The sequence below is a fragment of the Heteronotia binoei genome, chromosome 17, assembly GCF_032191835.1.
Source record: "Heteronotia binoei isolate CCM8104 ecotype False Entrance Well chromosome 17, APGP_CSIRO_Hbin_v1, whole genome shotgun sequence".
NCBI classification, from domain to species: Eukaryota; Metazoa; Chordata; class Lepidosauria; order Squamata; family Gekkonidae; genus Heteronotia; species Heteronotia binoei.
Genome location: NC_083239.1, coordinates 9524657 through 9552378, shown reverse-complemented (window position 1 = coordinate 9552378; position 27722 = coordinate 9524657). Strand labels below are relative to the sequence as shown.

Genomic DNA, 27722 nt, shown 5'->3' with positions numbered 1-27722 from the left:
TAGAAGGAAGAGTAGCAAGCAGCCTGAGATGACTTACTCGGATTTCACTGGCAGGTAAAGGACTTTGCTGAACTAAGTGACAGACCACAGGCCACGGCTTCAGATTTCATCACAAGCAGGACTGGTGTTTTTTGTGTCCAAGGCAGAAAATCAAAGCAGACGTCTACAGTGGGCCACAGGGAAGTTCTTCTAGCCTTGCCCCATGGAAATGAACAAAAAACCCTAGGATATTTGCTTCCCCTTTCTCGTCACAGAGTTTAATACACTGTTTTGCAGAAGCAATAGATTCAGAACTCCCTAAGGGCAGAGGTCATGTCCCTCTGAAACTCAGGTGGTAGAATTCTCTGCACATTTTTTTCCCCCCCTGCAAGATGGATGCTGAGCAAAAAGCCGTTCATGCTTACAGCCCATTCCATGGATTACTTCTGCTAAATCTCCTTTAGGGGTCTGTCAGGAGGACCACAGAAACAGCGGCAAAATTTGAGGGGCACTAAACCATAGTCACTGGGTTGTGAGGACTCTGATCTAATTTTATAGTCGACAGACATGACATTTCAGCTATTTTTGAAAAAAAAATAATACTTTTACTATGCAACCCTCCTGTGACTTCTGAGTTATATTTATATGCATACTACAGCTTCACTGTCTGCTTGAAATGGACAACCAGACTGAAAAAGTTAAACCGTTGTGGTTTATGGACTATACTGTTCTATTGAGAATAAAATGAGAACAGCTACATGCCAACTTTTGCAAAGTCTGTCAAGCGCGCTTATTTCTGGACTACATTTTACTATGTAGAGAGCACGTCACCAGCTCTCCACCATTATTCACAACCCAGAGGGCACGTAGCAAAAACATTGGGCCCTGGGATGTTTATGGTATAGGCTGGCAGTTGGTACCTCAAAGCGGCCTCCCCCGGTTTCACACAAAGAAGTTCACAAAGAAGTGTGAGAATGTTTCTGTTTTTAATAGCCTAAGATGCCTTAGTAATAAATAGATAGTTGCTTAGTAATCTTTGAACCTGTGACTAAAGTATGCATCTGTAATGTAACCTTTGATGATATCCTATATAGCAACTGTGTAACTGTTGGTACTCCATTACTTCCAAGGTTTATGTCCTTGGTAAAGCTCCTGAGTTTCTTGCAATAAACATATCTTTTAATTCAAAACAAAAGGACTCTGTTATTGGGAAATATCAGCGCTTAACAAAGTCTTTGTGTATCTTGAGCAGAGACTGTGATGTTTCCACAAAGATTTTAGCAGCACTGAACCAAGAGACTACAAACATGGAAACTGTCCCCAAAGCTCTCCGGTTCTGTTAAGCAACATCCACAGGTATGCCCTTGTAGAAATTTCACTGTACCGAGCCAGAAGAGAGAACAAGATGCTGGAGTTTTTCCCGCTTGGATACCAGAACCCTATCCTGAGAATGCATAGAAAAAAACACTACCACATTCCTTGGCTGGAATAATTCACATCTCCAGTTATTTCTGCATCGTGCAGCTCTAGTAAGGAGTTGGTGGTCCAAAAGGCAAAATAGACAATTGAAGTGGATTCTGAATAGTGGTATTTTCTTGTTATGAGATACCGTATTTTTCAGACCATAAGACGCACTTCCCCCCCCCCCCCAAAAAAAGTGTGGGGGGGAAGTGTGTGCATCTTATGGTCCGAAGGTATGTACCTTGGGGGGGGGGGTGATCCGCTGCCTCTTCCTCCGATCCGGCGCTTCCCCCGCGCCTGCCTGCCTGGCTCCATCTTTTTCAGGCAAGCGCTGGGATCGCTCCACGTGGCCCCACCGCAAACCCAGCGCTTTGCAAGCGCCGGCTGCGGAGGGGGCAGTGTGCTTCCTCCTTGTCTGTCTGCCTGGCTCCACCTCTGATGCTTAAAGCAAGCGCTGGGATCGCTCCCTCCGCTCTCCGGTCCCAGCGCTTGCTTTAAACATCACAGCTGAAGCCAGGCACACAGGCAAGGAGGAAACACCTGCCCCCTCCGCAAACCCAGCGCTTCGCGAGCGCCGGCTGCGGAGAGGGCAGCTTGCTTCCTCCTTGTCTGTCTGCCTGGCTCCACCTCTGATGTTTAAAGCAAGCGCTGGAATCGGAGGGCAGAGGGAGCGATCCCAGCGCTTGCTTTATAATATAATAATAATAATTTTTTATTTCTATCCCGCCCTCCCCGCCGAAGCAGGCTCAGGGCGGCTCACAACATAAAAATACATATTACATCAGTTATAGTTATAAAAACATAGTTAAAACAATTACACATTATTAAAATTAGCATAACAATAATAATAAGGCATCAACAATAAGGCGTTATAACAGGTTATCAGTAAGTTTCAAAGAACAAAGCGTTTTCAGCAGCCTCTAGCTTTGTCACTAGTTTTGTCACTGGTTGAAGGCCATCTTGAAAAGGTGGGCCTTACAGGCCCTACGGAATCCATCTAAACATCGTAGGGCCCTCACCTCCTCAGGGAGTTGATTCCACAGTAATGGGGCGGTGATAGAGAAGGCCCGGTCCCGGGTGGCCTTCAGTCTGGCCTCCCTTGGCCCAGGGACATTCAACTGGTTTCTCCCGGATGACCTCAGTGCCCTCTGGGGCTCATACGGGGAGAGACGGTCCTTCAGGTAGGCAGGTCCTCGGCCATATAGGGCTTTAAAGGTAATAACCAGCACCTTGTAGCTTTAAAGGTAATAACCAGCACCTTTAAACATCAGAGGTGGAGCCAGGCAGACAGACAAGGAGGAAGCATGCTGCCCCCTCCGCAGCCGGCGCTTGCGAAGCACTGGGTTTGCGGTGGGGCCACATGGAGCGATCCCAGTGCTTGCCTGAAGAGCCAGGCAGGCAGGCACGGGGGAAGCGCCGGATCGGAGGCAGCGGATCGCCCCCCAGGAGGAAGGTGCGTCCTATGGTCCGGAGAGCCTTATGGACCGAAAAATACGGTAAATAGTATACCTTCCTTTGCACCTTGATATATTACTTATCTGTTAAAGGTTCTAACAAATATGTAGAAGTGGTGAAAATAATGTAATATTGAATATGTATTAATGGTGAAGCTAATGATGTAGTTGCAAAACAGATTAGCTCTGAAGTCTGACACCTAAAATGTTGGATATAATTGCAGCCCAATAGAAGTAAAAACTACTGTATTTTAGACAGTACCTTAGAACTGTAATGAAGGGAATGTAAGGGAAAATATTTTCTATTTTATACATTTTGTAATACATAATTGCACAATAAACACAATTATATGTATTAGGGCGCCATCTGCTAGTCAAGACCATACAACCTTCAAAACTTCCCTGACTGCTGAATAGAAATGGTATTTTATTTGAAGGGAATACTAGTAGCATCTATACAATGTGATGTTCTTCCACCACTCTCCCTTCCTTCTAGGCGACACTATATTTACATACAAAAGACCTGCTGGTATTCACAACCAACAAGCCTTTTCTTTTCAACTAGCATCTCTCATGCATATACTTGGAATTAAAGAATAGTCTAATCACTGTTGGAACTGGGGTGCCAGAGCAAGGAACATGAAAACATTTTGTCTTGGAGGAAGCACTCATCTTAACAGTAGAAAGCTGAGGCACAAATCTTCCAATAAGTGATAGTGTTATTTCCAAGCCCCCTTCTTATTTATTTGGGTTCTTGGTGCTACATCTTTCCTTCTGCTATCAATAGACTGAGGCAGTTATAGTGGAAAACCCAACTATATATATATTTTTAAAAGGTTACTTTATTTCAACTGGCATGACGAACACCCCCTTCCCATTGGTGTTTCACAGAATGGTTACATTAACTTATATACACACAACACAAGATGAGAAGGGTTAGATCCTATAGACCTGTTCCAAGAGGGGGGAAGTTTTTGTCAGCACCAGAATGGATCTGTAGGTTCCAGTCCGAACTTGGCCTCTCTAAAGACTTGTGCTCCACCACGATCATGATGTAATCTGTTGAGTATTTTGGAATCACTTGCTAATTAACTGGTATAAAATGAACAGAAGGTTGTGAATGCAACCCTCGTCATTTTTTTTGCACATCTTATCCAGTTTTAAATGTGTGATAAGTCTTCCTCACCAATACTAACAGAACAAAACTCAAAAAGTCTAAATCAGATTATGAATTTTATATATACTCTTACTATCTGAAATTGTATGACAATACAACAGCTACAGCGGGCAAATGCTGTTAGCTTTTCAAAAAATTAAGAAATCGAGGAATCAGTACATTTTACTCATGTGTAGCTGTGTTATTTGACTGTGTAAGAAATCATACTACTAGGTATGCCGTTATTTTGAAAGCTGTCACAAGTACAGTTAATTGGAATTGCATATATATATTTATATAGCAAGGATTTTGAAATGGTGTGGGTTTTTTGTGGTAAATTGAGAAGAGATAAATATTGTCAGAAGATGATCAGAAGCCAGCTAGTCTCAAGAACAAGAGGACTCCAAAAACTAGAACAAAGACTTGTTTAATTGCTTGATCCTCTTCCAGGAGCAGAGAAACAAATACTCCACTCCCAATGACAAAGAGACACACACTAAAGCTTGTGTGTCACCTCTACATCAACAGGAACCGATTTTGGAAAGACTCACCTAGTTCCACTTCTGAAAAGGGAAGCCCTTTTCTACGTATTCATGGTTTTAAATACCAGAAGTGATCTCTGTGTTAGATTACAAAAATAGTATTTAGGGACATTAAAAAGGGAATAACCAGAAGGCAGAACAGAGCTCTTTTTGGCCTCTCCGCCATGAGGGAGAGTAATACAAACCTGTTAGCAAATACCTTACAGCTGTCAATCTGTCTCTCTACCCCATTCAACAGCACTGTCTTCCCATCCAGAACGAGGTGTTTTAGCACAGGGGAGATTCACTTCCATCCAGTATTGTTTTATTTAAAACCAAGCAGCGACTCACTGAAACTTATCTACTTCAGAGGAAGGGAAATGTTCTTGCTGTCACTCCAGGGGCTGTGAGGAGGCGAGCGGCTTCATTGCAGCAGGAGCAGGCAAACCGCCACCACCGTAGAAGAGACACAGCAAACCATGTTTCGGATCCAACTATGAAGGAGGGAAGGTTGCTTTTTGTAACATTTGAAAAGGAAGAATAAAAAGCTGAAGTCATTTGTTAGGAGAGCAAACCCAGGCAAGAGAGTGGGAAGCAACGGATCACATAAGGACTTTGCCACTGAGTACAAGAGTGCTGCGGGGCAAATCCTCTCACTGCATGTGCATGCCCCCGTTCCACCCCCCTTAAAAAAAAGGAGCCTCATGTCCAGATAGGCAAGGGATTAAAGCTATGCTTTGCATTGTGCCTTTTGCTCCACTTGTTAATTAATTTGCAAGGGGGATGGGATGGGAGAGGCTATCCCCAAGAGAATCAAGCGCACAGACCTGCTTGGGGGGGTCTGAGGTTGATCCACGTGGCAAGTTTGGGGGAAGCCCTTTTAACACACTTAAAAAAAACATGGTGGTGTGAGGGAAGGATGTGCATTGCTAACAGGCAGAAAGGAAGTGTTGTTTTTTACTCCAGACAAAGTGATGGGGGAGGAAACAGATATCTCCCCCTTTTGCTATAGTCTTCAGACCCCGAGTATTCACTAGTCCCAACACTGAAAGATACCCAGGAGACTGACTTGGGATGAGAATGTGCACACACTCACATTGGGCTGATCTTAATCCAAGGTATTATAGCTTTTGGGTTTGGTGGGATAAGAAAACTGGGAGGCTTCTCCAATATGCTCGTTACAGCCCAGGAAATGCATCTGGGTTTCCTGCTATTTTAAACATCCAGAATACTTGGAACCCAAAAGTGAGAGGAGCGCACACAGAGAATATCCAAACACAGGGACATGCAAGCCTTTGAAAATGGCTGTCGAGCCTGGTCAGAGATATATGGCTTTACTGAACAGGCAACCGCTAAAAAAAAGAAGTTGGCTTGGTCCCAGCAAAATAGCTTCAACCTGGATTCCTTAAGGGTGATGCAATCCTTGCCTGCTCGAAGAACACATGGCTTACCCCTCAGCCTAGGCAGAGGCAAAGGTGGGAGAGAGTGAGGAACAACACCACAAGTTTTTGGAGACTTCCGCCTGCACAAGGCCACAGCAAAGACGGTCTCAGGAGAGGGGAAACAAGAAGGCAGTTTGTACTAGGGTCTCTCTGTCCATCCCATATCATAGCCTGGCTTGCTTCCTATGGAACATTCAGATGTGGTTTAGAACAGCCCCACAATCATATCATTGCCGCTTGGACAATGTTGAGAGCCTGTGGGGATGAGGGAACAAAGAACCAAGGTGCTTGGTGTGTGGCAAGCAATCATTTATATACAGTGCTCCTGAAAAGGGACACGTGATCCCCCCAAAAATTCCTACAGCGCCATTTCTGTCAGACATTGCTGCTGCCCTCCCCACCCGGAGACCAATACTGTCCAAGAAACAAAACGGCAGCAGTGTTGTTCCCAAGAACTTTGGTTTCAGGCAGCGCTCCACAATGTGTCATAAGAACATAAGAGAAGCCATGTTGGATCAGGCCAACGGCCCCTGCAGTCCAACACTCTGTGTCACATAAGAACATAAGAGAAGCCCTGTTAGATCAGGCCAATGGCCCATCCAGTCCAACACTCGGTGTCACACAGTGGCAAAAATTTTTATATATACACACACACTGTGGCTAATAGCCACTGATGGACCTGTGCTCCATATTTTTATCTAAACCCCTCTTGAAAGTGGCTATACTTGTAGCCGCCACCACCTCCTGTGGCAGTGAATTCCACATGCTAATCACCCTTTGGGTGAAGAAGTACCTCCTTTGATCCGTTCTAACCCGACTGCTCAGCAATTTCATCGAATGCCCACGAGTTCTTGTATTGTGAGAAAGGGAGAAAAGTACTTCTTTCTCTACCTTCTCCATCCCATGCATTATCTTGTCCACTGGATCCATTTGATGGCTTAGAAGGTAGCAAATACAACTGGAGAGGGCAAGACAAAAGCCAAAATCCTATGTTAAGTGAAAAGGCTTTGCACACCTTATCCAAAAGCCACGGCTGGAAAGGGACAGAAGGCTCCTGAGGAAATTCCTAACCCAGAGGGCAAAAGAAAAAGAGGGTAACAGCACCAGGGACAAGGCCACATTCAGACGTCATGACGAGCTCCTGCTTATGGGCACAGACACAGCTTGCTGGCTGCACTTGTGCAGTGCCCCCTCCCCCTGCTTCTCTCTACCCAACACAGGGAAGGCAACGAAAAACTTCCTGCTTTGGAAAACTTTGAAATGCACACAAATTTGTTTCCTTCTCTGCGGACAGGAATTCTAAACAAGTTTAATCTGGTTTAGAAATCCAAGGGGGTTTTTCTTGGGGAGCGGGAGGAGAAGACTCCGTGTTGTTCAGGCAGCCGGGGGAGAAGGAGAGGCAAGTCCTAGAACAAGCCGTGTCCACACGTGTCACAGACGGAGGAGTGTCAGGATCTGAATACGTCTGAGGAGAGGAGCGCCCTTGCCCACAGCCTGTCAGAAATGTTGTGCGGCTGAGGCGCATGAGATATTTCTTACCGAGACCTCCAGCACGTGAGCGAGGTGCCCCAGTTCAGACCATGCAGACATGGGAAATAAAATCTTTCCAGTGTAGGAAAAAACGACAGCAGGGGGTTTCCAGAAGAGCAGCAGCATCCGGTGTTTACTACCTCTCATCACAGAAGTCACCAAGCCCTGTGCTGGGTTTTTCCCCCCCCCCGTTATAGTTATTTCTCTGCACTCAGAAGACAGAGTATTGAATACTAGAGACAGGAAGTCAGCAAACATCTCTGCCCAGCGGCTAAGACCACATACTGTTACCCTGCGTGAGCTAGCATGTCACTTTTTCACCTGATCACTCTGCCTATCGTAACAGCGTGTGAGATGAGAAGGCCAAATGAACTCAAGCTGGCTGCTGGCTGAGCCGGAAGAGGCACCAAGGCAGCCAAAGAGGGCCAGCCAGCAACGGCGAAGCAGGCAAGCCAAGCTTCCGAGGAGAGACCGCTGCATTAATGCCATTCCAGAATCCCTGCCCTAGGTTGACGTTTTATTGAGTTTTTAAACATCCTCTCTGCAAACCCACTTTGTGTAGGCAACGCCCACCACCCCCACCCGCCATCTCCCAGGCCGTACGGCAGCACTGGAAGAAGAGGTTGGTTGTCAGTTTCACACTGCTCACAGACAACGCAAAAAAAAAAAACCCGAAAAGAAAAAGAAATCCCCGCACAGACTAGATTCTGCTAGAAGCAAAGTTCCAACGGGCTGCTGCGTCCCCATGCTGCTCGAGAGTGGAACGGGGAGAGGGACGCAAAGGGGGGGGGGGAAAGGGTAGCAGCAGTTTAAACAAAGCCACTTTGGCCCCTGCTGGCGGGTCCTACTCTGTGCATAGTGTGAAACAGTGCAGTCGTTCGTCAGAGTCCAAACTGAGCAAACTGGATTTCCCTTCAAACAAAAAGCAAAATTATGGTGGGGGAGAGGCGATTCGGCTTTAGCTGGTCCGGCAGTGGACTTGCCCCTCTGAGCTGTCTTCATCGTCTGAGCCTCCAGCCCCACCGCTGGTCAGTCCTGTGATCCGGTAGCCCATGTTCAACAGCATCACCTCCAACGGGTCTGCATTCATCCGCCGCTGGTTAGCCTGGGAAGCGCCTTCCATGTCTTCCACCACTCGCCCGTTCAGTGCTTCACTCTGCGGGAGGGAGGGAGGGAGGGTTAGAATGGCCCTTAGCAAAACAGGGTGAAGGGGAGCAAGCTTTTGCCACTCCCGGACTTTAGCATCTATTTATACCCCATGTTTCTCCCCAGTGGGGAACCAGAGTGCTTATGTCATTCTCTCCTCCACTTTATCTTCACAACAACCCTTTGAGGTAGCTGAGGCAGCTCACTCTCTCACCCACAGAAAGCCAGTGCGGTGTAGCGGTTACAGTGTCACAACAGGGAGGGACGGTGGCTCAGTGGTAGAGCATCTGCTCGGGAAGCAGAAGGTCCCAGGTTCAATCCCCGGCATCTCCAAAAAAGGGTCCAGGCAAGTAGGCGTGAAAATCCTCAGCTTGAGACCCTGGAGAGCCGCTGCCAGTCTGAAAAGACAATACTGACTGATTCAGTATAAGGCAGCTTCATATGTTCATATATGTACTAGTTCACAATAATTTGGTGGCGTCATTAAGGATACTTTGCAATATACTCGTCCTGGGTATATGGCTTTATTTGGGATTCTTTCTCCTCCCCTTTGCACTGTAGCACTTTTGGAACATCCATTTAAATCTCTTCACCAACCATACTTCCACCAGAGTCCTTCACATTGCATGGATGGATTATGAATACATGTAGTGTGTTAGATTTAATGGCACAGCACTAAACTGCAGTGAAGCACATTGTGTGGCTATACCTTCACCTCTCAGCAGATGGCGGTACTGCTCTAAAACTAAGCATGTGGTAAAGAAATGTATTAAAGCGATGCAATGGCATGACAATGCACCTTTAAAGGGCCGAGGAAGACAAACTAGGGACAATTGCTCATATAGGATTTAGAATTACTCTGCTTCCAATTGGGGAGGGACGGTGGCTCAGTGGTAGAGCATCTGCTTCTCCAACTAAAAAGGGTCCAGGCAAAGAGGTGTGAAAAACCTCAGCTTGAGACCCTGGAGAGCTGCTACCAGTCTGAGTAGCCAATACTGACTTTGATGGACCAAGTGTCTGATTCAGTAGAAGGCAGCTTCATATGTTCCTATGAGAGACCCAAATCAGATGCTCTGCTAGGCCATGGAAACACACTGGGTGACCCTGGGCCAGTCACTCTCTCAGAATAACCTACCTCACAGGCTTGATGTGAAGATAAAACAGAAGTGACATTGGGCCAGTCACATATTTGCAGCCTAACCTACCTCACAGGGCTGTTGCTGTAAAGATAAAAGGGGAGAGGGGAGAATCATGCTGCACGTTGCCCTTCTCCCACAGGGGGGGAAAAAGCAAGGCCTACACATCTTAAGAGTTCCATCCAGGCCCTGCTGCCGCTCTTACCTCTGGCCTGGGATTCCACAGCCGTACAACGGGGTCGATGCCGCTGGTGGCCAGGAAGCAGTAGCTGGGGTGGGGCTGGAGGCAGTTGACAATCGACTCATCCCCCTGCAGAACCCGCACGAGATTGGTCGTTTCTTTCTCCCAGATGAAGAAGGAGCCATCGTCGGAGCCGCTGACTATGTATTGTGCATTGCTAGAGGAGGCAAAAGCAAGGGGATTGGTGGGTGAGACCAATGGGATACAGCTGAAAATGTCAGAAAACAAACCACTGATCGGAAAAGCGAGGCATTGCCTTATTCTTTAAATTTAAGAAGAAGATGATATTGGATTTATATCCCGCTCTCCACTCCGAAGAGTCTCAGAGCGGCTCACAATCTCCTTTCCCTTCCTCCCCCACAACAGACACCCTGTGAGGTGGGTGGGGCTGGAGAGGGCTCTCCCAGCAGCTGCCCTTTCAAGGACAACCTCTGCCAGAGCTATGGCGGACCCAAGGCCATTCCAGCAGGTGCAAGTGGAGGAGTGGGGACTCAAACCCGGTTCTCCCAGATAAGAGTCCGCACACTTAACCACTACACCAAACTGGCTCTCCAGTTTAAAAAGTTAGTAGCGGTCAGTTTCTTTTGGCAACTGTTTTAGAAGACTTTGGAGGCTTTTAACAGTCTTTGGAGGTTTTTAAACAGGCTGGACAGCCGTCTGACAGCAGTGCCGATTTTATGAATTAGGCAGGTCATGAGAAGAAGGGCAGGATGGGTTGGCATCAGGGCTTAGTTCTCATGCCCAGGGAAATGCTGGTTGCCACTTCGGGGTCAGGCAGCAATTCTTCTCCAGGCCAGTTTGGCCAGGGGTCCTGGAGGTTTTTGCCATCTTCTGGGCATGGAGCCTGCAGGGGTCATTGGGGGTATTGTGTGTGTGGGGGGGAGGTATTTGTGAGCATTGTGCAGGTTGTTAGACTAGGTGCCCCTGGAAGTACATTTCAACTCTATCATTCTATGACTACTCCAAAGTAGTACATGCTCTTGAACATGTTATTGAATGGGCTTTGGCCCTCCATGGTTTTCCTGGCCCTGCAAACTGGACATCCTTACAACTAACAAAGCCAGGGATGGAGCCTGAGACTTTCTGTGAGCAAAGCAAGGGCATCACTGAACGATGTGACCTCCTAAGTATTAGGGTTTGTAGAATCTTTCGGGCTCAAGTGCCGTGTTCTACTGGAGAAAGTTTTCCTTCCAGACGTTTCGTTCTCAGCTGCGGAGAACATTGCAGCCGGAGCAGGCGCTCTGACCTTCTTGGCTGCTGTGCATTGAGTGAGGCCAGGGCTGCTGGAGAGCTGCTATTTCTAGGCTGGAGGGGGTGTGATGAAAGGGTAATTGGTTTGTGGATGTGCCCATTGTTTGGTGGGGCTTCCTGGAAGGGTAGTGATAAGGAAACTGGCTGTTGAATGCGACCATTGTTCTGTGTTAATCGCTGGGAGGGTTGGAAGGGGTGTGAAGATAAGGAAGATGGTTGTTGACTGTGCTGATTGTTCTGTGGAATGTGCTGGTTGTTCTGTGACTTTCTGCAATATATAGTCTGTAAGGTGTTTTGCAGAGCTGGGTACCAAGATTGGTGGATGAAAATGCCTTCTTCCTTTCTGTTAAAATTGTGCTGGTGTTTGTAAATCTCAATAGCTTCTCTGTTCAGGCGGGTATGAAAATGTGAGACCGTAGAAAGGACTTAAGTTCTTTCAAAATGGATGACGTGGTCTCCTTCTTGAAGTGCATGTTCAGCTACAGCTGATTTTTCTGGCTGAAACAAGCGACAGTGTCTCTTGTGTTCGGTGAGACGGGTGTTGATACTGCGTTGGGTAGTGCCAATGTAGACTGCACCACAGGAGCAGGGTATTTTGTAGACTCCAGGGGTTGAAAGTGGATCTCTCATATCTTTGGCCAAGCGCAGCATGTGGCAGATCTGTTGTGTGGGCTTGAAGACTGTGTCAACATTGTGGCGTTTGAGAATTTTGCCAATGCGGTCGGTGACAGATTTTATGTAGGGCAGGAAGGCTGTACCCACATTTGTGTGTGGCTCGGGATTTGGTGTGGATGGTCTCCTGTGGATGGTCACACCCCCTCCAGCCTAGAAATAGCAGCTCTCCAGCAGCCCTGGCCCCACTCAATGCACAGCAGCCAAAAAGGTCAGAGCGCCTGCTCCGGCTGCAACGCCACTGAGGATGTTCTCCGCAGCTGAGAACGAAACGTCTGGAAGGAAAACTTTCTCCAGTAGAACACGGCACTTGAGCCCGAAAGATTCTACAAAACCCTAATGATGTTGCCAGCCATAAAAACCTGAAATCTCCTTTTAAAATTAAAATTAATAAAACCAGCAGATCTCAAAGAAAATTTATATAAAATGGTATATAGATGGTACCTTACACCAGACAGACTGGCTAAAATCTATCCCACATATTCAAACAAATGCTGGAAGTGTCGTGAAGCTAAAGGGTCGTTGTTTCACATTTGGTGGCAATGTAAAGATGCAAGAAAATACTGGACCCAAGTTAATATATGGATTCAAAAAATCTTGAATATACATATTAACCATGTGCCAGAGTTGTATCTCCTGAACATTTGTAGACAAAACTTTCCTATGATAAAACTGAAACTGCTACTGTACATAGTTACTATCGCCAGAATACTTTATGCCAAGCATTGGAAGATTGACAGAATTCCTAATAGAGATGAATTTATTAACAAGCTGTTGGACGCCGCAGAATCCGATTTAATGTCCACAAGATTAAGAGATGGTAATGTCCAAAAATGTCAGGAGGAATGGGACCCTATTTATAAATGGGTTAAAAGTAAAGGTTTTGGCATGGAGTAACAATACTTTCCCTTTGTTTTTTAAACCCTCTCCATCTCCTAGTGTGCTTGAGTGGGTGGTTGTATAGTTGTTAGATTTATTATTGTGTTTTGAATGTACTGCGCATTGAAGTGTCATGAATGCTCTGTTTTTTTCAATGTATTGCGCATTGATGTGTTCTTGAATGTTTTGTGTTTGTATTTTTGATATGTTGATGGTATTTGTGCTTGTTTTATGCCCATTTTTTGTGTGTCAATGTGTTTTCACTTTTTGTGTGTTAATTCCTTTTCTAATAAAAACCCTTTAAATTTAAAAAAAAAACAACAACCCTGAAATCTCCTAAGTATTATTCTACAGTGCAGCCAGGACAAACACCACCCATCCACCCCCGTTCCCAAAAGCCTCCCACTAAATGCTCTCTTTTAACGACGACAACAACAAAAGCCTTTATTGGCATATAACTCTCTTGTATGGATACAAGTGAAACACTTTCTGATACAAGGTTTTAATACCTCACAATGCTTCCCAAGGACTGTAGTATGAGCAACAGAGAAACTGAATTGGACGGGTTGCTGGCGGGTGTGTGAACGGGCCCAAGCATCCCAATGTTATGTTCCAAGGCACACGGTAATACTGGACAATGCCAAACTAACAAAGGAGATTAAAAATTTAGAATGCAGGTGTGCACGCACAAAAAGAGATTGAATGTAGGAGCTGCCTGTTATTTCTACAACACCAGCCTGCTCGCTAGAAGAGGGAGAAATAGAGGTCAATCAGCTGCCCTGGAGGGCCAAAAACAGCATAAAGACTGAAGATTTCCCCTGTTGTCCCTTTCTGGCACTCATATTCAAAGATTTATTGCCTCTGAATATGGAGGTTCCCTTTAGTCTAGTAGCCACGGATGGATCTGTCCTCCCTAAATCTATCTAAACCCCTTTTAAAGCTGTCTATGCTTCTTGCCATCACTACATCCTTTGGCAGTGAATTCCACATTTTAAATCACTTGCTTAGTAACGTAGTATTTCCTTTTGGCTGTCCTAAATCTACTGCTCATCAGCTTCACCGAGTGCTCCCCTGAGTCCCAGCATTTTGGGAGAGGGAGAAAAAGTCGTCTATCCTGTCTACCTCTGTGCATAATTTTATAAACCTTTATCACAACTCCCGTCAGTCATCTTTTTTCTAAACTGAAAAGTCCCAAGCTCTTCAGCCTTTCATCACAGGAAAGGTACTCCGGTCCCTGAACGGACCTCTTCTGTACTTTTGACCTCTCTGCAGTGTCTTTTCTGAGATACGATAACCCAAATTGCACACAGTATTCCAAATAAGGCTGCACCACAGATGTATACAGGAACAGGAGAGCCAGTTTGGTGTAGTGGTTACGTGTGCGGTCTCTTATCTGGGAGAACCGGGTTTGATTCCCCACTCCTCCACTTGCACCTGCTGGCATGGCCTTGGGTCAGCCATAGCTCTGGCAGAGGTTGTCCTTGAAAGGGCAGCTGCTGTGAGAGCCCTCTCCAGCCCCACCCACCTCACAGGGTGCCAGTTGTGGGGGAGGAAGGTAAAGGAGATTGTGAGCCGCTCTGAGACTCTTTGGAGTGGAGGGCGGGATATAAATCCAATATCTTCATCTACCTCACAGGGTGTCTGTTGTGGGGGAGGAAGGGAAAGGAGATTGTGAGCTGCTCTGAGACTCTTCGGAGTGGAGGGCGGGATATAAATCCAATATCTTCATCTACCTCACAGGGTGTCTGTTGTGGGGGAGGAAGGGAAAGGAGATAGTGAGCTGCTCTGAGACTCTTCGGAGTGGAGGGCGGGATATAAATCCAGTATCTTCATCTACCTCACAGGGTGTCTGTTGTGGGGGGGGGGGAAGGTAAAGGAGATTTTGAGCCGCTCTGAGACTCTTCGGAGTGGAGGGCGGGATATAAATCCAATGTCTCCATCTACCTCACAGGGTGTCTGTTGGGGGGGGAAGGTAAAGGAGATTGTGAGCCACTCTGAGACTCTTCGGAGTGGAAGGTGGGATATAAATCCAATATCTTCTTCTTCAACATTATAATATTGATTTATTCTCGATTTCCTTTCCTAATAATTGCCAGCGTGGAGTTTACTGCTGTGACACACTGGGGTGTGTGTGTGTGTGACATTTTCATCGAGCAATCAACTACAACCCCAAGGTATTTCTCGCTCGCATGACATTCAGATCCCAGTAGTGCTTCCTCAAAGCTGGGTGAAAAAGTCAGTACTGGAATTAAGCCAAGGATCTCAAATGAGCCTTTAGCCAGAGAAGGGTTATCACTGGCTTGGAAGCACACTGATCAATTAACACTAAAGTTTAGCATGCAAAGACAGAGAATGCACCCGGCACTCCCTTCAGCCTACATCACAGAGACTGCCAAAAAAAAGAAGCCGTATCCACATGAACTCCCCAATGCCAATTCTGTGTATATTGATTTGGCTGCAACATTGGCTAGCTGAAAACAGATGAGGGAGCCCGGAGGGCTGCTTTCCCCAGAGCTGCTTATCCGGTGTGCCCACAGAAGCTGGCACCGGACTTTAAGAGAAGCGCCACGTACCTGCCAAAGAAGTTAGCCTCTTTGATGTCCGTGGTGGTGTTGCAGTGGCCGCAGTACCGGAATTTGTAGTCGTAGCTGCGCTCCCTCAGCACCACCTCATCCTCTGAGATAGAATCCTTGCGCCCAGTTGCTCGCAGCCAAATGGGGCCACCCCCTTTCTTGTCTTCCGCTAGAAAAACCCACAAAAATACCAAAGTTACTTGCCGAGAAAGTGAAAATGGGATAACAAGCTCCTTCGTTTGGAAGACGGTGAAATAGCACTTTCCTCCGCTTCCATCACCCAAGACTCCACATCACCTCTACTGAATTTAAGATGAAGCTGGAGTCTGAACCCAAGACGACTTCCACGTTCCAGGCTACCTTGGTCCTCAAATCAGACAAATGTCAGACCTTCACAACAGAGGGAGACTTTAGCTTGCTTCCTGTCTTCTGGTGGCACGTTATTCGGCCACCATGAAACAAGAGGGTGCCAGGCCCAACGGACCACTGGTCTGATCCAACGCAACTCCTCCCATGGCCTGGCTAGTACTTCTGATCATAAATGCACACACCTCTTCGAGGTGCCAATCACGACAAAGAGCTTGGCCTTCACTAAAGCAGAAGAAAAACGCACAGTCACGCTGGTCCCCACCGTTATCACTTTTCGAGAAGAGGGCCGCATTGATGTCCCGGTCCAGGGCATCACAAGCGCTGCTATGTGCCTGCTCGGGGAACTTTCCCTTGAAGTCATCCAGACACTCCAGCGCTTCTGCCACGTACTTCAGCTCAAAGAGGCAGCGGGCCAGGCGGAAGTGAGCCTTCAAGTGACACGGGTTCAAGGAGATGGCCTTTAAGCAGTCTCGCAAAGCATCGTAATGATCGCCATCCCTGCAAGGGAGACAGAGACATCAAGACTTCCGGCTAGCTTACACCTGACCGACGAGAAACTTAACGTAGCTTTCCAAGACTTTTGCTATATATTCTGTTACGATGCTTAATGTTTTAAGGTTTTAAATGTTTTAAATATTTATACATCTAAAATGTTATTAATTTTACGTTTGACTCCCTGTTGTAAGCCGCCCTGAGCCACCTCGTGGGAAGGGCGGGATATAAATCCTAAATAAATAAATAAATAAATAAAGACCACCCCGGCAGCCGAAATATGACCCCCACTTGCGCCTCCCTCCGTCTCCCTTCTTTAGACAATGAGGGGAAGCAACCCCTTCATAGGCCCTCTCTGCTCTCTAATACCACTAATCAAGCATCTCTGCTCTCTTTGCGTGTTAAAGGTACGGCTGACCCTTCAGTTTCATGGCGCTGCCTGGAGAATCTCTCTTGGCAGCAAAAGGCGAGCCGAGTATCTGGCCGCTGGGAAGGCAGGAATGCAGGATTACAGCAAAGCTAGCCTAGAAATGGGACGCTCGACCGGCTTCCCTGCCTAGAGGCAGTGAATCCATGAGTGGATTCCTTGAGTGGCCTTCGGTGCACCCAGATGCCAGCAGCCAAGTGGACAGTCAACTCCAGAGGTTACACATAAGTGACTTGAGAAAGGGCTAGACCAGGCGTCCTCAAACTTTTTAAATAGGGGGCCAGTTCACTGTCCCTCAGACTGTTGGAGGGCCGGACTGCCGTTACTGTACAAGGCCGCGGGCCGTCAGTTCTCCGTCTTCTGCATCTCTCTCCCTTCCCCACACCACACACCCCGGCCTGGGAACTCACCTCACCTCGTTATCACCTCACACTCTGTCTCCGCCGCCTCAGCCCAGTGCCGGAAGTGTGCGTTGCTAACGCGAGTTTAGGTCGAACGTCACTTCCGGTCTGATTTTGCCATAACCCGGCGGGCCGCATAAGCGTCCTCAGCGGGCCGCATCTGGCCCGCGGGCCGTAGTTTGAGGACCCCTGGGCTAGACCAACACCTCCATCTCTCCCAGAACTATGCTCAGTAGCACAAGAGGCTCCCTTGCGTAAGAATCCTCCACAACGCGGCCTTGTTCACTTACCACTTGCGCTTCATGTACGCAGCAGCTCTGTTCCCGTACAGCATCGCGTTGTTGGGGGCCTTCTGGACTGCTTTGCTGTAGAGCTGGATGGCTTGCGTCCACTGCTGACAAGCAAAAGCCTCATTGGCTTGTAACTTAATTTTCTCCAGGGAAGGAGGAAGCTCTGCCTGCGGGCTACAGAAACGAGGGACAATGGAAAGCAGCCGGGGAGGAAGGAAGGCCCATGTTTTAAATCTAAAAAAGTAAACCGCAATCTGAAAGAGCACAGCCAGTCCCCGTGGCCTCAGTTCAGCCCAGGATGCTGCTGGCGCCAAGAGATTTCACTGAGCCGCCGACCCTTGGAAAGCAGAGTCCCAAACTCGCACGGCAGGAATAGGCTTGCTTTCAGACATGCCCCACCCCCGTGTGAAAGGGACCTGTTGCATATGAACATATGAAGCTGCCTTATACTGAACCAGACCCTTGGTCCATCAAAGTCAGTATTGTCTTCTCAGACTGGCAGCGGCTCTCCAGGCTCTCCAGCTGAGGTTTTTCACACCGTTTTGCCTGGACCCTTTTTTTGGAGATGCCAGGGATTGAACCTGGGACCTTCTGCTTCCCAAGCAGATGCTCTACCACTGAGCCACCGTCCCTCCTACATATGAAGCTGCCTTCTACTGAATCAGACCCATGGTCCATCAAAGTCAGTATTGTCTGCTCAGACTGGCAGCAGCTCTCCAGGGTCTCAAGCGGAGGTTTTTCACACCTCTTTGCCTGGACCCTTTTTTGGAGATGCCAGGGATTGAACCTGGGACCTTCTGCTTCCCAAGCAGCTGCAAGGAGAAGGCACTCTGCCATTGTGCTTACAGGCACTCATTTCTCCTCGTCGTGTGTGACTAAACCCCTCAGATGCCATGCCAATTGCAGCACTAAAGTTCAACGAGCCTGAAGTCCAAATTAACCCCAGAACTATGGCAGACAAGGGCAGCCTTCTCAAAGCAGACTAGAGTTCTCGCCACAACCTGGGCCCTTCTAACGTGCCACATTTCATGCACACACAGATGCCTCTCTTCCACCCCACAGGACAGCAAGGGGACACATCTGTTTCATCTGTGACCAAGCTTCCAGAACCACCAACAATTCCTAGGCCACATGTAAATTCCCTTAACAGTACGGGCTCCACTAAACTTTAAAAATGCAGGGGGAGGGAAATCAAAAAAAGAATGCAACAGAGATGGAAGATTAACAGGCACGCAAGGCAGGTGCTGCTGTACCTGACGTGTGCTCGGCCCTCGGCCAACCTGAATCCGTTGCTGTGGAGATGGATGCCGTTTGACACCCCGTTGGTAGACGTCTTCCCATTCTGCACCTCTGAGGATTGTCAAGGAAAAATGAGAATGAGTTGCCGGATAACATGGAAGTATTTGACTTTTCCGGAGAGGCTGAGCGCAAGTGCTCACAATGCACTCCATGCACTTAATCCCAGCTGCATGCACTTAATTCCACATAATAGCTCATTAGAAATGCTGAAAGTACCACTATTATGAACATATGAAGCTGCCTTATACTGAATCAGACCTTTGGTCCATCAAAGTCAGTATTGTCTTCTCAGACTGGCAGCAGCTCTCCAGGGTCTGAAGCTGAGGTTTTTCACACCTCTTTGCCTGGACCCTTTTTTGGAGATGCCAGGGATTGAACCTGGGACCTTCTGCTTCCCAAGCAGATGCTCTACCACTGAGCCACCATCCCTCCCCATCATCTCCGTAATGCTTGCAGGAGGCCTGTGAAGGAGGGCAGTAGGTCTGACCCCCAAGGACATGTTCCATTGGATCCAACCCAGCATGAAATGGCAGGACACAAAGCTTAGTTGCGTTATTTGTTTTTCTCAACAGCTATCCTCGAGAACAAAAAGACTCTTTGATGTCATGATCCCAGGACTAAAGCACCCCACCCCACTAACATCACTATCGGATGCAGACACAGGGAAAAGGGCAGCTAGCACATTCCTGACGTGCTTAACGAGTTGAGGGGCAAGCCTACCATGTTTTTGTATTGGTTTTGTGTCTGTTTAGCTCACGGCTTCCGTCAAGGAATCCTGGGAATCGCACTTTAGCAAGACCACTGCAAATTTACTGTGACTAATCCCCTATATTTCCTGGGATGGTTTAAGGAGAGGAAAAAAACTACTAATCTGGTTTAAGTTTAGGGTACCTCTGCACATCTCTTAAACCCACGTTTCCCACTAATCTAAAAAAAAAAAAAAGGATTAAGAAACCAGAATGAAATCATCCTTTGCTCCCTCCTGAGACTTGCATGACTTGAAAGCGACATGGAGCCGGCAACGTTACCTACAAACTAAAGCAGTGCCTGCAAAGAACAGTATGCTCACACCACTGTTTTATTTATCGCAATCGATCCTTCCAAGCCACAGTCCTTCTATATGACTCTCTCTTGGCCTTCTTTACTCCACAAGCAATTCATTATAGGCACCTGGTTTCACTGCTATGGAAACAGGCTTTGGGCACAAGTTACTCTGCAGAAAGAGACTTGCTAACTGCCATCTTTTGCTGCTCTAGGCAATAAAAAGTTATAATAATATAATAATAATAAAATTTTATTTGTATCCCGCCCTCCCCGCCTAGGCAGGCTCAGGGCGGCTAACAGCATCCATAGAATAATTATACAATACAGTAGTTATACAAAACTTTAAAATCAACATTGTCTTAAAACCATTCTGATTCACATTTAACATAGCTTGACAGTAACGGTGATGTTCCTGGAGCTATTCTGTCAGTTTACATAATAGCGGAGATCACTGAGGCCAAATCATTTTGGCGGATCCATTTATTCAGCGATGCTTAATCAGCAGTCTGCAAAGGCCAACCTAAAAAGGATGGTCTTGCAGGCCCTGCGGAATTGGTCGAGACTCCGCAGGGCCCGCACCTCTTCCGGGAGCTGGTTCCACAGGCATGGAGCTACGATGGAGAAGGCCCGTGCGTGGGTGTTCTGCAGTTTGGCCTCCTTTGGCCCGGGGATAGTCAGCTTGTTCTTCCCTGCTGACCTCAGTGCTCTCTGGGGCTCGTATGGGGAGAGACGGTCCCTCAGGTAGGCAGGTCCTCGGCCATATAGGGCTTTAAAGGTGATAACCAGCACTTTGTAGTGAACCCGGTATGTAACTGGCAGCCAGTGCAGTTCGCGCAGCCCTGGCTGTATGTGCTCCCACTTCGGGAGTCCTAGTAACAGCCTAGCCGCCGCATTCTGCACCAGCTGCAGCTTCCGGGTTCGGCACAAAGGCAGCCCCATGTAGAGGGCATTACAGTAGTCCAGTCTTGAGGTGACCATCGCATGAATCACTGTTGCTATGTCCCGACGCTCCAGGAAAGGAGCCAACTGCCTTGCCCGCTTCAGATGAAAACACGCTGACTTGGCAGTGGCTGCTATCTGGGCCTCCATTGATAGTGAAGGCTCCAGTAAAACTCCCAGGCTCTTGACCTCAAAAACCGGGAGAGGTATTTCCCTCCCTGGGGCGCCGCGGCCCACACAAAGGACCTCTATATTCTAGAGTAAGTATATATAGAAATGACTCAGGAGTTATATACAAAAGCATGAAGGTTCTTTCTACCATATGTGGTGGACTTGTGAAAGAGCTAAAATGTTTTGGCAAATGATTCAGCAAGAGATTTCTAAGATTTTGGGATATGAATTCAATAAAGTGGCAGAGACTTTTCTGCTGGGATTACAAATGGAAAAATTTCCAAAAGAAGACAGATCTTTAATATGGTACTTGCTCTCAGCTGCTAGGACATTATATGCACAGCTGTGGAAGCAAGAAAAAATACCAGAGAAATGGGATTGGATTACAAAAGTTATGTCATGGAGTGAAATGGACAAATTAACAAGAAAATTAAGAGACTATGATTTGGAACATTTTAAGTTGGAGTGGAAGAAATTCAGAAGATACGTAGAAAAAGAGTGGAAAATAAAAGGACATTGGACAATCTTTGATAATGATTAAGGTTTCTTAAAATAAGAAGATAACTGTTGGGTTTTTTTTTCTTTAATAGTTAAGTGTACCTTTAATATTTGTTTCCTTTAAGTAAATAACACTGGCGGGGGTCAAGCAACGGGGGGAGGGGAGGGGGAAAAGTAAGATATGGGGTGGAGAGTTTTTTCTTTCATTTTAAGTTTTCATAAGTTGTAGAGATAGTTTTGCTACCATATGTTACTAATAAAAATTGTTTATTGAAAAAAAAAAGGAGTTGTATGCAACATACCACCATGCTGGAAACCCTCTCCCTATTCCAAGAGCATCACATTATACTTACCTCCTGAAGAGTGGCATTTCTTTGGCAGGAGGAAAGTGTATGGCCGCTGCTTGTAGGTCAGGTCAAATAAGTAAACCTAGAAAAATCAAATGGGCAGTGAGCATGCAGACTATAGAGAGAGAAGCAGGGATGAGCGAGGAAAGAAGCACCCAAATAAAAGTCTTGTGCTAAGTCACTTAAAATGACACCAGCATAAAGACACAATCGATTGTCTCCACTGAGCTGTCGCTGTCAAAATAATGGATGGTTTTTCAAACGCTATTATTTCTCATGAAACTGATTTTTTAAAAGATCTGCTACAATTACATTCATTAAAGAGCCTGCAAGTGAAAGGCTCTGGCATCTGGGTGGCGCACACAGGTGTGCAATAAATTACAAACAATGAGATAATCATGTTGTTGATCAGTCGCACAGTCGAGTCCTACTCTTTGCGACCCCAAGGACAAAGTCACGCCAGGCCCTCCTGTCTTCCATCATCCTCCAAAGTCTGCTCAAATTCATGTTTGTTACAACAGTAACACTGTCCAGCCATCTCATCTTTTGCCATCCCCTTCTTCTTTTGCCTTCTGTCTTTCCCAGCATCAGGATCCTCTCCAGGGAGTGCTCCCTTCTCATTTGGTGGCCAAAATATTTGAGCTTCAGCATCTGACCTTCCAGGGAACAGTCTGGGTTGATTTCCCTTAGGACTGACTGATTGGATCCTCTTGCAGTCCAAGGGACTTTCAAGTCTCTTCTTCAGCACCACAGCTCAAAAGCATCTATTCTTCTGCACTCGGCCTTCCTTATGGTCCAGCTCTCACAGCCATACATTATTACTGGGAATACCATCTCTCTGACTATACGGACTTTTGTTGGCAGGGTGATGTCTCTACTTTTTATTATACTGCTCAGGTTCGGCATAGCTGTCCTTCAAGGAGCAAACGTCTTTTAATTTCATGGCTGCAGTCACCATCTGCAGTGATCTTGGATCCCAGAAATGTGAAGTCTGTCACTACTTCCATGTCTTCCCCTTCTATTTGCCAAGGTGTGATGGGGCCAGATGCCATGATCTTAGTTTTTTTGATGTTGAATTTCAAGCCAACTTTTGTGCTCTCCTCTTTCACCCTCAACAAGAGGTTCTTTAGGTCCTCCTCACTTTCTGCCATTAGAGTGGTGTCATCTGCATATCTGAGATTGTTGATGCTTTTCCCGGCAATCTTAATTCCGGTTTGTGCTTCATCCAGGCCAGCATTCCGCATGATGTACTCTGCATATAAATTAAATAAGCAGGGTGACAATATACATCCTTGTCGAACTCCTTTCCCTATTCTAAACCTATTCTAAACCTATTCCAGCTATTCTAAACCAATCAGTTGTTCCATATCCTGTTCTGACAGTTGCTTCTTGAGATAATCATAATACAATGATTATTGTGGAAGGATTGTAAGCAATGAAGTAGTGCTGGTTAGAAATTATAATTGGAGAACTGGGTTCCCACTTTAGTAGCCAAAACTGATCTGATAAAGGACAGACTCCAAAATGCAAAACATCGCCGGAATGCATAATCAACCTGACTGTTGCCTTCTATCCAGAATTTTCACCTGTTTTGAATACAAGAACTTAAGAGACTTTCCTAAGAGAAGTTCTTTATTTTGGTAATTACTGGACATTTTTGTTGTGTAGGAACTATATTGTGATTATTTCACAATAATTTCCAAAGGGATCTGTTGAGGCTGGGTGAGTGGGCGTCAACGTGGCAGATGCGGTTCAATGTGGCCAAGTGCAAAGTAATGCACATTGGGGCCAAGAATCCCAGCTGCAAATACAAGTTGATGGGGTGTGAACTGGCAGAGACTGACCAAGAGAGAGACCTTGGGGTCGTGGTAGATAACTCACTGAAAATGTCAAGACAGTGTGCGTCTGCAATAAAAAAGGCCAACGCCATGCTGGGAATTATTAGGAAGGGAATTGAAAACAAATCAGCCAGTATCATAATGCCCCTGTATAAATCGATGGTGCGGTCTCATTTGGAGTACTGTGTGCAGTTCTGGTCGCCGCACCTCAAAAAGGATATTATAGCATTGGAGAAAGTCCAGAGAAGGGCAACTAGAATGATTAAAGGGCTGGAGCACTTTCCCTATGAAGAAAGGTTGAAACGCTTGGGACTCTTTAGCTTGGAGAAACGTCGACTGCGGGGTGACATGATAGAGGTTTACAAGATAATGCATGGGATGGAGAAAGTAGAGAAAGAAGTACTTTTCTCCCTTTCTCACAATACAAGAACTTGTGGGCATTCGATGAAATTGCTGAGCAGAAAGGTTAAAACGGATAAAAGGAAGTACTTCTTCACCCAAAGGGTGATTAACATGTGGAATTCACTGCCACAGGAGGTGGTGGCGGCCACAAGTATAGCCACCTTCAAGAAGGGTTTAGATAAAAATATGGAGCAGAGGTCCATTAGTGGCTATTAGCCACAGTGTATGTGTGTATATAAAAATTTTTGCCACTGTGTGACACAGAGTGTTGGACTTGATGGGCCGTTGGCCTGATCCAACATGGCTTCTCTTATGTTCTTATGTTCTTTGCAATTTGTCGCAAACCTGTGTGTGCCGCTCAGGTGTCGGAGCCTTTCACTGTGGGCTTGCTAATGAATCTTATTGTACCAGTTCTTCATTTAAAATCAGTTTCATAAGAAATAATACAAACCAACCATTATTTTGACAGTGATAGCTTGGTGGAGACAATCTATTGCGTCTTTACACGGCTTTACTTGTTACTGAGGGTTTCCTTATAGCGTACTTAAAATGACACAGCCGTTAGTAGGTCTTAATGTTCTCCTCTAAAGCAGGGGTCCCCAACCCCTTGGCTGTGGACCAGAACCGGTCCGTGGACTGTTAGCAACTGGGCCGTGAGTTGTATAACTATTTCATTATATATTACAATGTAGTAATTATAACAAGATGACGACATTGGATTTGTATCCTGCCCTCCACTCCAAATCTCAGAGTCTCAGAGTGGCTCACAATCTCCTTTATCTTCCTTTCCCATAACAGACACATGGAGTCGCTCTACCTTAGAGAGGCAAACTTGCTTCCTTTCCCAAACTGACGACTCTGTTTTAACTGCAAGACCATTCAGTATAGGTGGCTGATGGAAGGCACTGTTCCTCCCTTCCAGCATAGCTGAGAGAGCTCTCCCAGAAGCTGCCCTTTCAAGGACAACCCCTGCAATAGCTATGGCTGACCCAAGGCCATTCCAGCAGCTGCAAGTGGAGGAGTGAAGAATCAAACCCAGTTCTCCCAGATGAGTCCACACACTTAACCACCACACCAAATTGATAGAAATAAAGTGCACAATTGTATCATCCCAAAACCATCCCCCCTCCCCACAGTCCATGGAAAAATTGTCTTCCACAAAACCGGTCCCTGGTGCCAAAAAGGTTGGGGACCGCTGCTCGAAAGGACAAAGCAGACCTGGTCACAAAGAAAGAGCCAGTGAGTGCTCACTTTAAAAATGAAACTAGGGACTAGCACCTGGATAAGTGTGGGGTTTAAATCACAAGTTCAATTGTGACTCCACTGAATATAACATGAGAATTACCCAACACATGTATAAGGGGAAAAAAAACCCAAGTCTATCCTGCACATGGATTGTATGTGCATTCACTGTAACTTGTGAAAAGGCATTAAATCAAAGGCTATCTTGACAGGTGGTGATCAACTGAGAACTGAACACACCTAAATAATCCCCGCCCCCAAAGAAATGAGCTATGCTGGAAGGAAGGAACAGTGCTTTCCATCAGCCACCTATACTGAAGGGTCTTGCAGTTAAAAAACAGAGTCGTCAGTTTGGGAAAAGAAGCAAGTTTGCCTCTCTAAGGTAAGAGACAGATAAGACCGGCTTTCACTTAGAAGAAGAAGAAGAAGAAGATATTGGATTTATATCCCGCCCTCCACTCCGAAGATCCTCAGAGCGGCTCACAATCTCCTTTCCCTTCCTCCCCCACAACAGACACCCTGTGAGGTAGATGAAGATATTGGATTGATATCCCGCCCTCCACTCCGAAGAGTCTCAGAGCGGCTCACAATCTCCTTTCCCTTCCTCCCCCACAACAGACACCCTGTGAGGTGGGTGGGGCTGGAGAGGGCTCTCACAGCAGCTGCCCTTTCAAGGACAACCTCTGCCAGAGCTATGGCTGACCCAAGGCCATGCTAGCAGGTGCAAGTGGAGGAGTGGGGAATCAAACCCGGTTCTCCCAGATAAGAGTCTGCACACTTAACCACTACACCAAACTGGCTTAGGAAAATGGCTTCCTCCCAAATCCCTAAAGGATATTGTCCAGAGTAGTGTGGCACTCCATGACCGTTTTCGCACACAGCTCACCTCGCAGTCACAATCCTGTTCCCTCCGCAGCGTCTGTCGGATTTCCCATCATCTGAGCCGGAGTTACAGGAAGTGCCGCGGCTTTTGCGTAGCAAACGTAAACTGGGTTTCGGCGGTTTACGTTTGCTACGCAAAAGCTGCGGCACTTCCTGTAACTTCGGCGCAGATGGTGGGAAATCCGACCGGACGCTGCGGAGGGAACGGGATTGTGACTGCGAGGTGAGCTGTGTGCGAAAACGCTTCATCTGTAAAAAGAAGGGGCACTACAGATAAGCTTACTGAACCCTACACACCAATTTAATTCCTGACGTTAAAGCTCACTGAAACCACAAGTATGAGGAATATGCACAGTTTTCCACCCAGAGATGAGTTGTTCAGGATCGAAGGTGGGGATGGGCGTGGAATGTGAAGATGGTGGTTTGTTTTGTGGTTCGTTGGGTTGCCCGATTCAATAGTTCAGTTCATATCATATTCCAATTTCCCAAGTGATTTGTGGTTCCTTTGGTCCAGAAAGGCATAGAATGGCCCAAGTGGGCCAGAGACATCAAACTTGTGGCAAAAACTCTTCAGCTGACTCTCCTTTACCTGCTCTATAAGTTTGGTGCAAATTGATTTCAGGGGGCTACAGCCCCCCAGTAAACTCATCTCCAAGGGCAGGGGTGGCCAATGGTAGCTCTCCAGATGTTTTTGCCTACAACCCCCATCAGCCTTAGCCATTGGCCATGCTGGCTGGGGCTGATGGAAGTTGTAGGCAAAAAAAAAACATCTGGAGAGAGCTACTGTTGGCCACTCCTGTCCTAGGGGTATGTCAGGCCGGGGAAAGAAAGGGAATCTGCCCTGCAGCTTCTGGTTCGTTTCACCCCCAGGAAGCTTGCAGGGGAGTGAAACTGACTAGAAGCGGCAGCTCTGCTCTCTCCAACCTCCTGCACTTCTGTTCAGTTTCCTGTGAAACTGACCAGAAGCGCAGGGGGCTGGGGAATCATGCCAGGCTGTCTGGAAAAAACAAACTAAACATGAACCAAACAATACGCCAAGAAAAACAGCGAGTTCATTTTTGTGTTCAGGTGTGGCGGGATCAGATGAACCAGTATGGAATGAACCACAACTTGGCCATTTTTAGCACAAATAGTGGCTCAGTTTGTGCCCATCCCTAATCAAGCGTCAGACTGAAAACCTAGCATTACATCTAAGGCCTCCAGCAACACTGCCAGTTTATTTGCCAGACAAAGGAAGCGCTGTGCTACCAATATACAATGTAAACCCTACAGAAAGGAGATCACATCACCGTCATGCCGTGTGCAGCTTCTAGCATACTATAGTATCACCTAGTCCACGACATTTTTAAACAAGGTTCAATCGCAAGAGATAATTTCATGCCATTCTGGCGTCCCTCAAACCCTGCAGCACTTCTTGTAATACGGAGAAGTCGGAAGGCAGCGCCCGCCTCAGCACCGCACAAATTTATTTTTAAATAACTTTCCAGCTGAAGTTAGAGAAAACAATAACTCTTTCGGAATTCTGCAAGGATACAATCCACTATACTAATTAAAAATTGAGTAGTTTTAGGGAAGGGACATACAAACTGAAATCCTGGGCTTGAAGTCTAGAAAGACGTCTGTGTGGTGTGAAACCTGGC

At 46.6% G+C, this 27722-nt stretch overlaps 1 protein-coding gene across 1 annotated transcript in view; it reads right to left on the bottom strand.

Moving 5' to 3' along the window:
* Positions 1 to 8047: 8047 nt before the first annotated feature.
* WDTC1 (WD and tetratricopeptide repeats 1) overlaps positions 8048 to 27722 on the bottom strand; it is a 46424-nt gene continuing 26749 nt past the window's right edge. Inside the window, exons 10-16 of the mRNA XM_060257937.1 lie at positions 21725 to 21800; positions 18674 to 18770; positions 17421 to 17594; positions 16073 to 16308; positions 15442 to 15610; positions 10031 to 10223; positions 8048 to 8699 (exon numbers count right to left, since the gene is read on the bottom strand). Of these exons, the coding sequence (XP_060113920.1) occupies positions 8502 to 8699; positions 10031 to 10223; positions 15442 to 15610; positions 16073 to 16308; positions 17421 to 17594; positions 18674 to 18770; positions 21725 to 21800 (1143 nt within the window). The 3' untranslated portion in view covers positions 8048 to 8501. The remainder of the gene's footprint in view (positions 8700 to 10030; positions 10224 to 15441; positions 15611 to 16072; positions 16309 to 17420; positions 17595 to 18673; positions 18771 to 21724; positions 21801 to 27722) is intronic.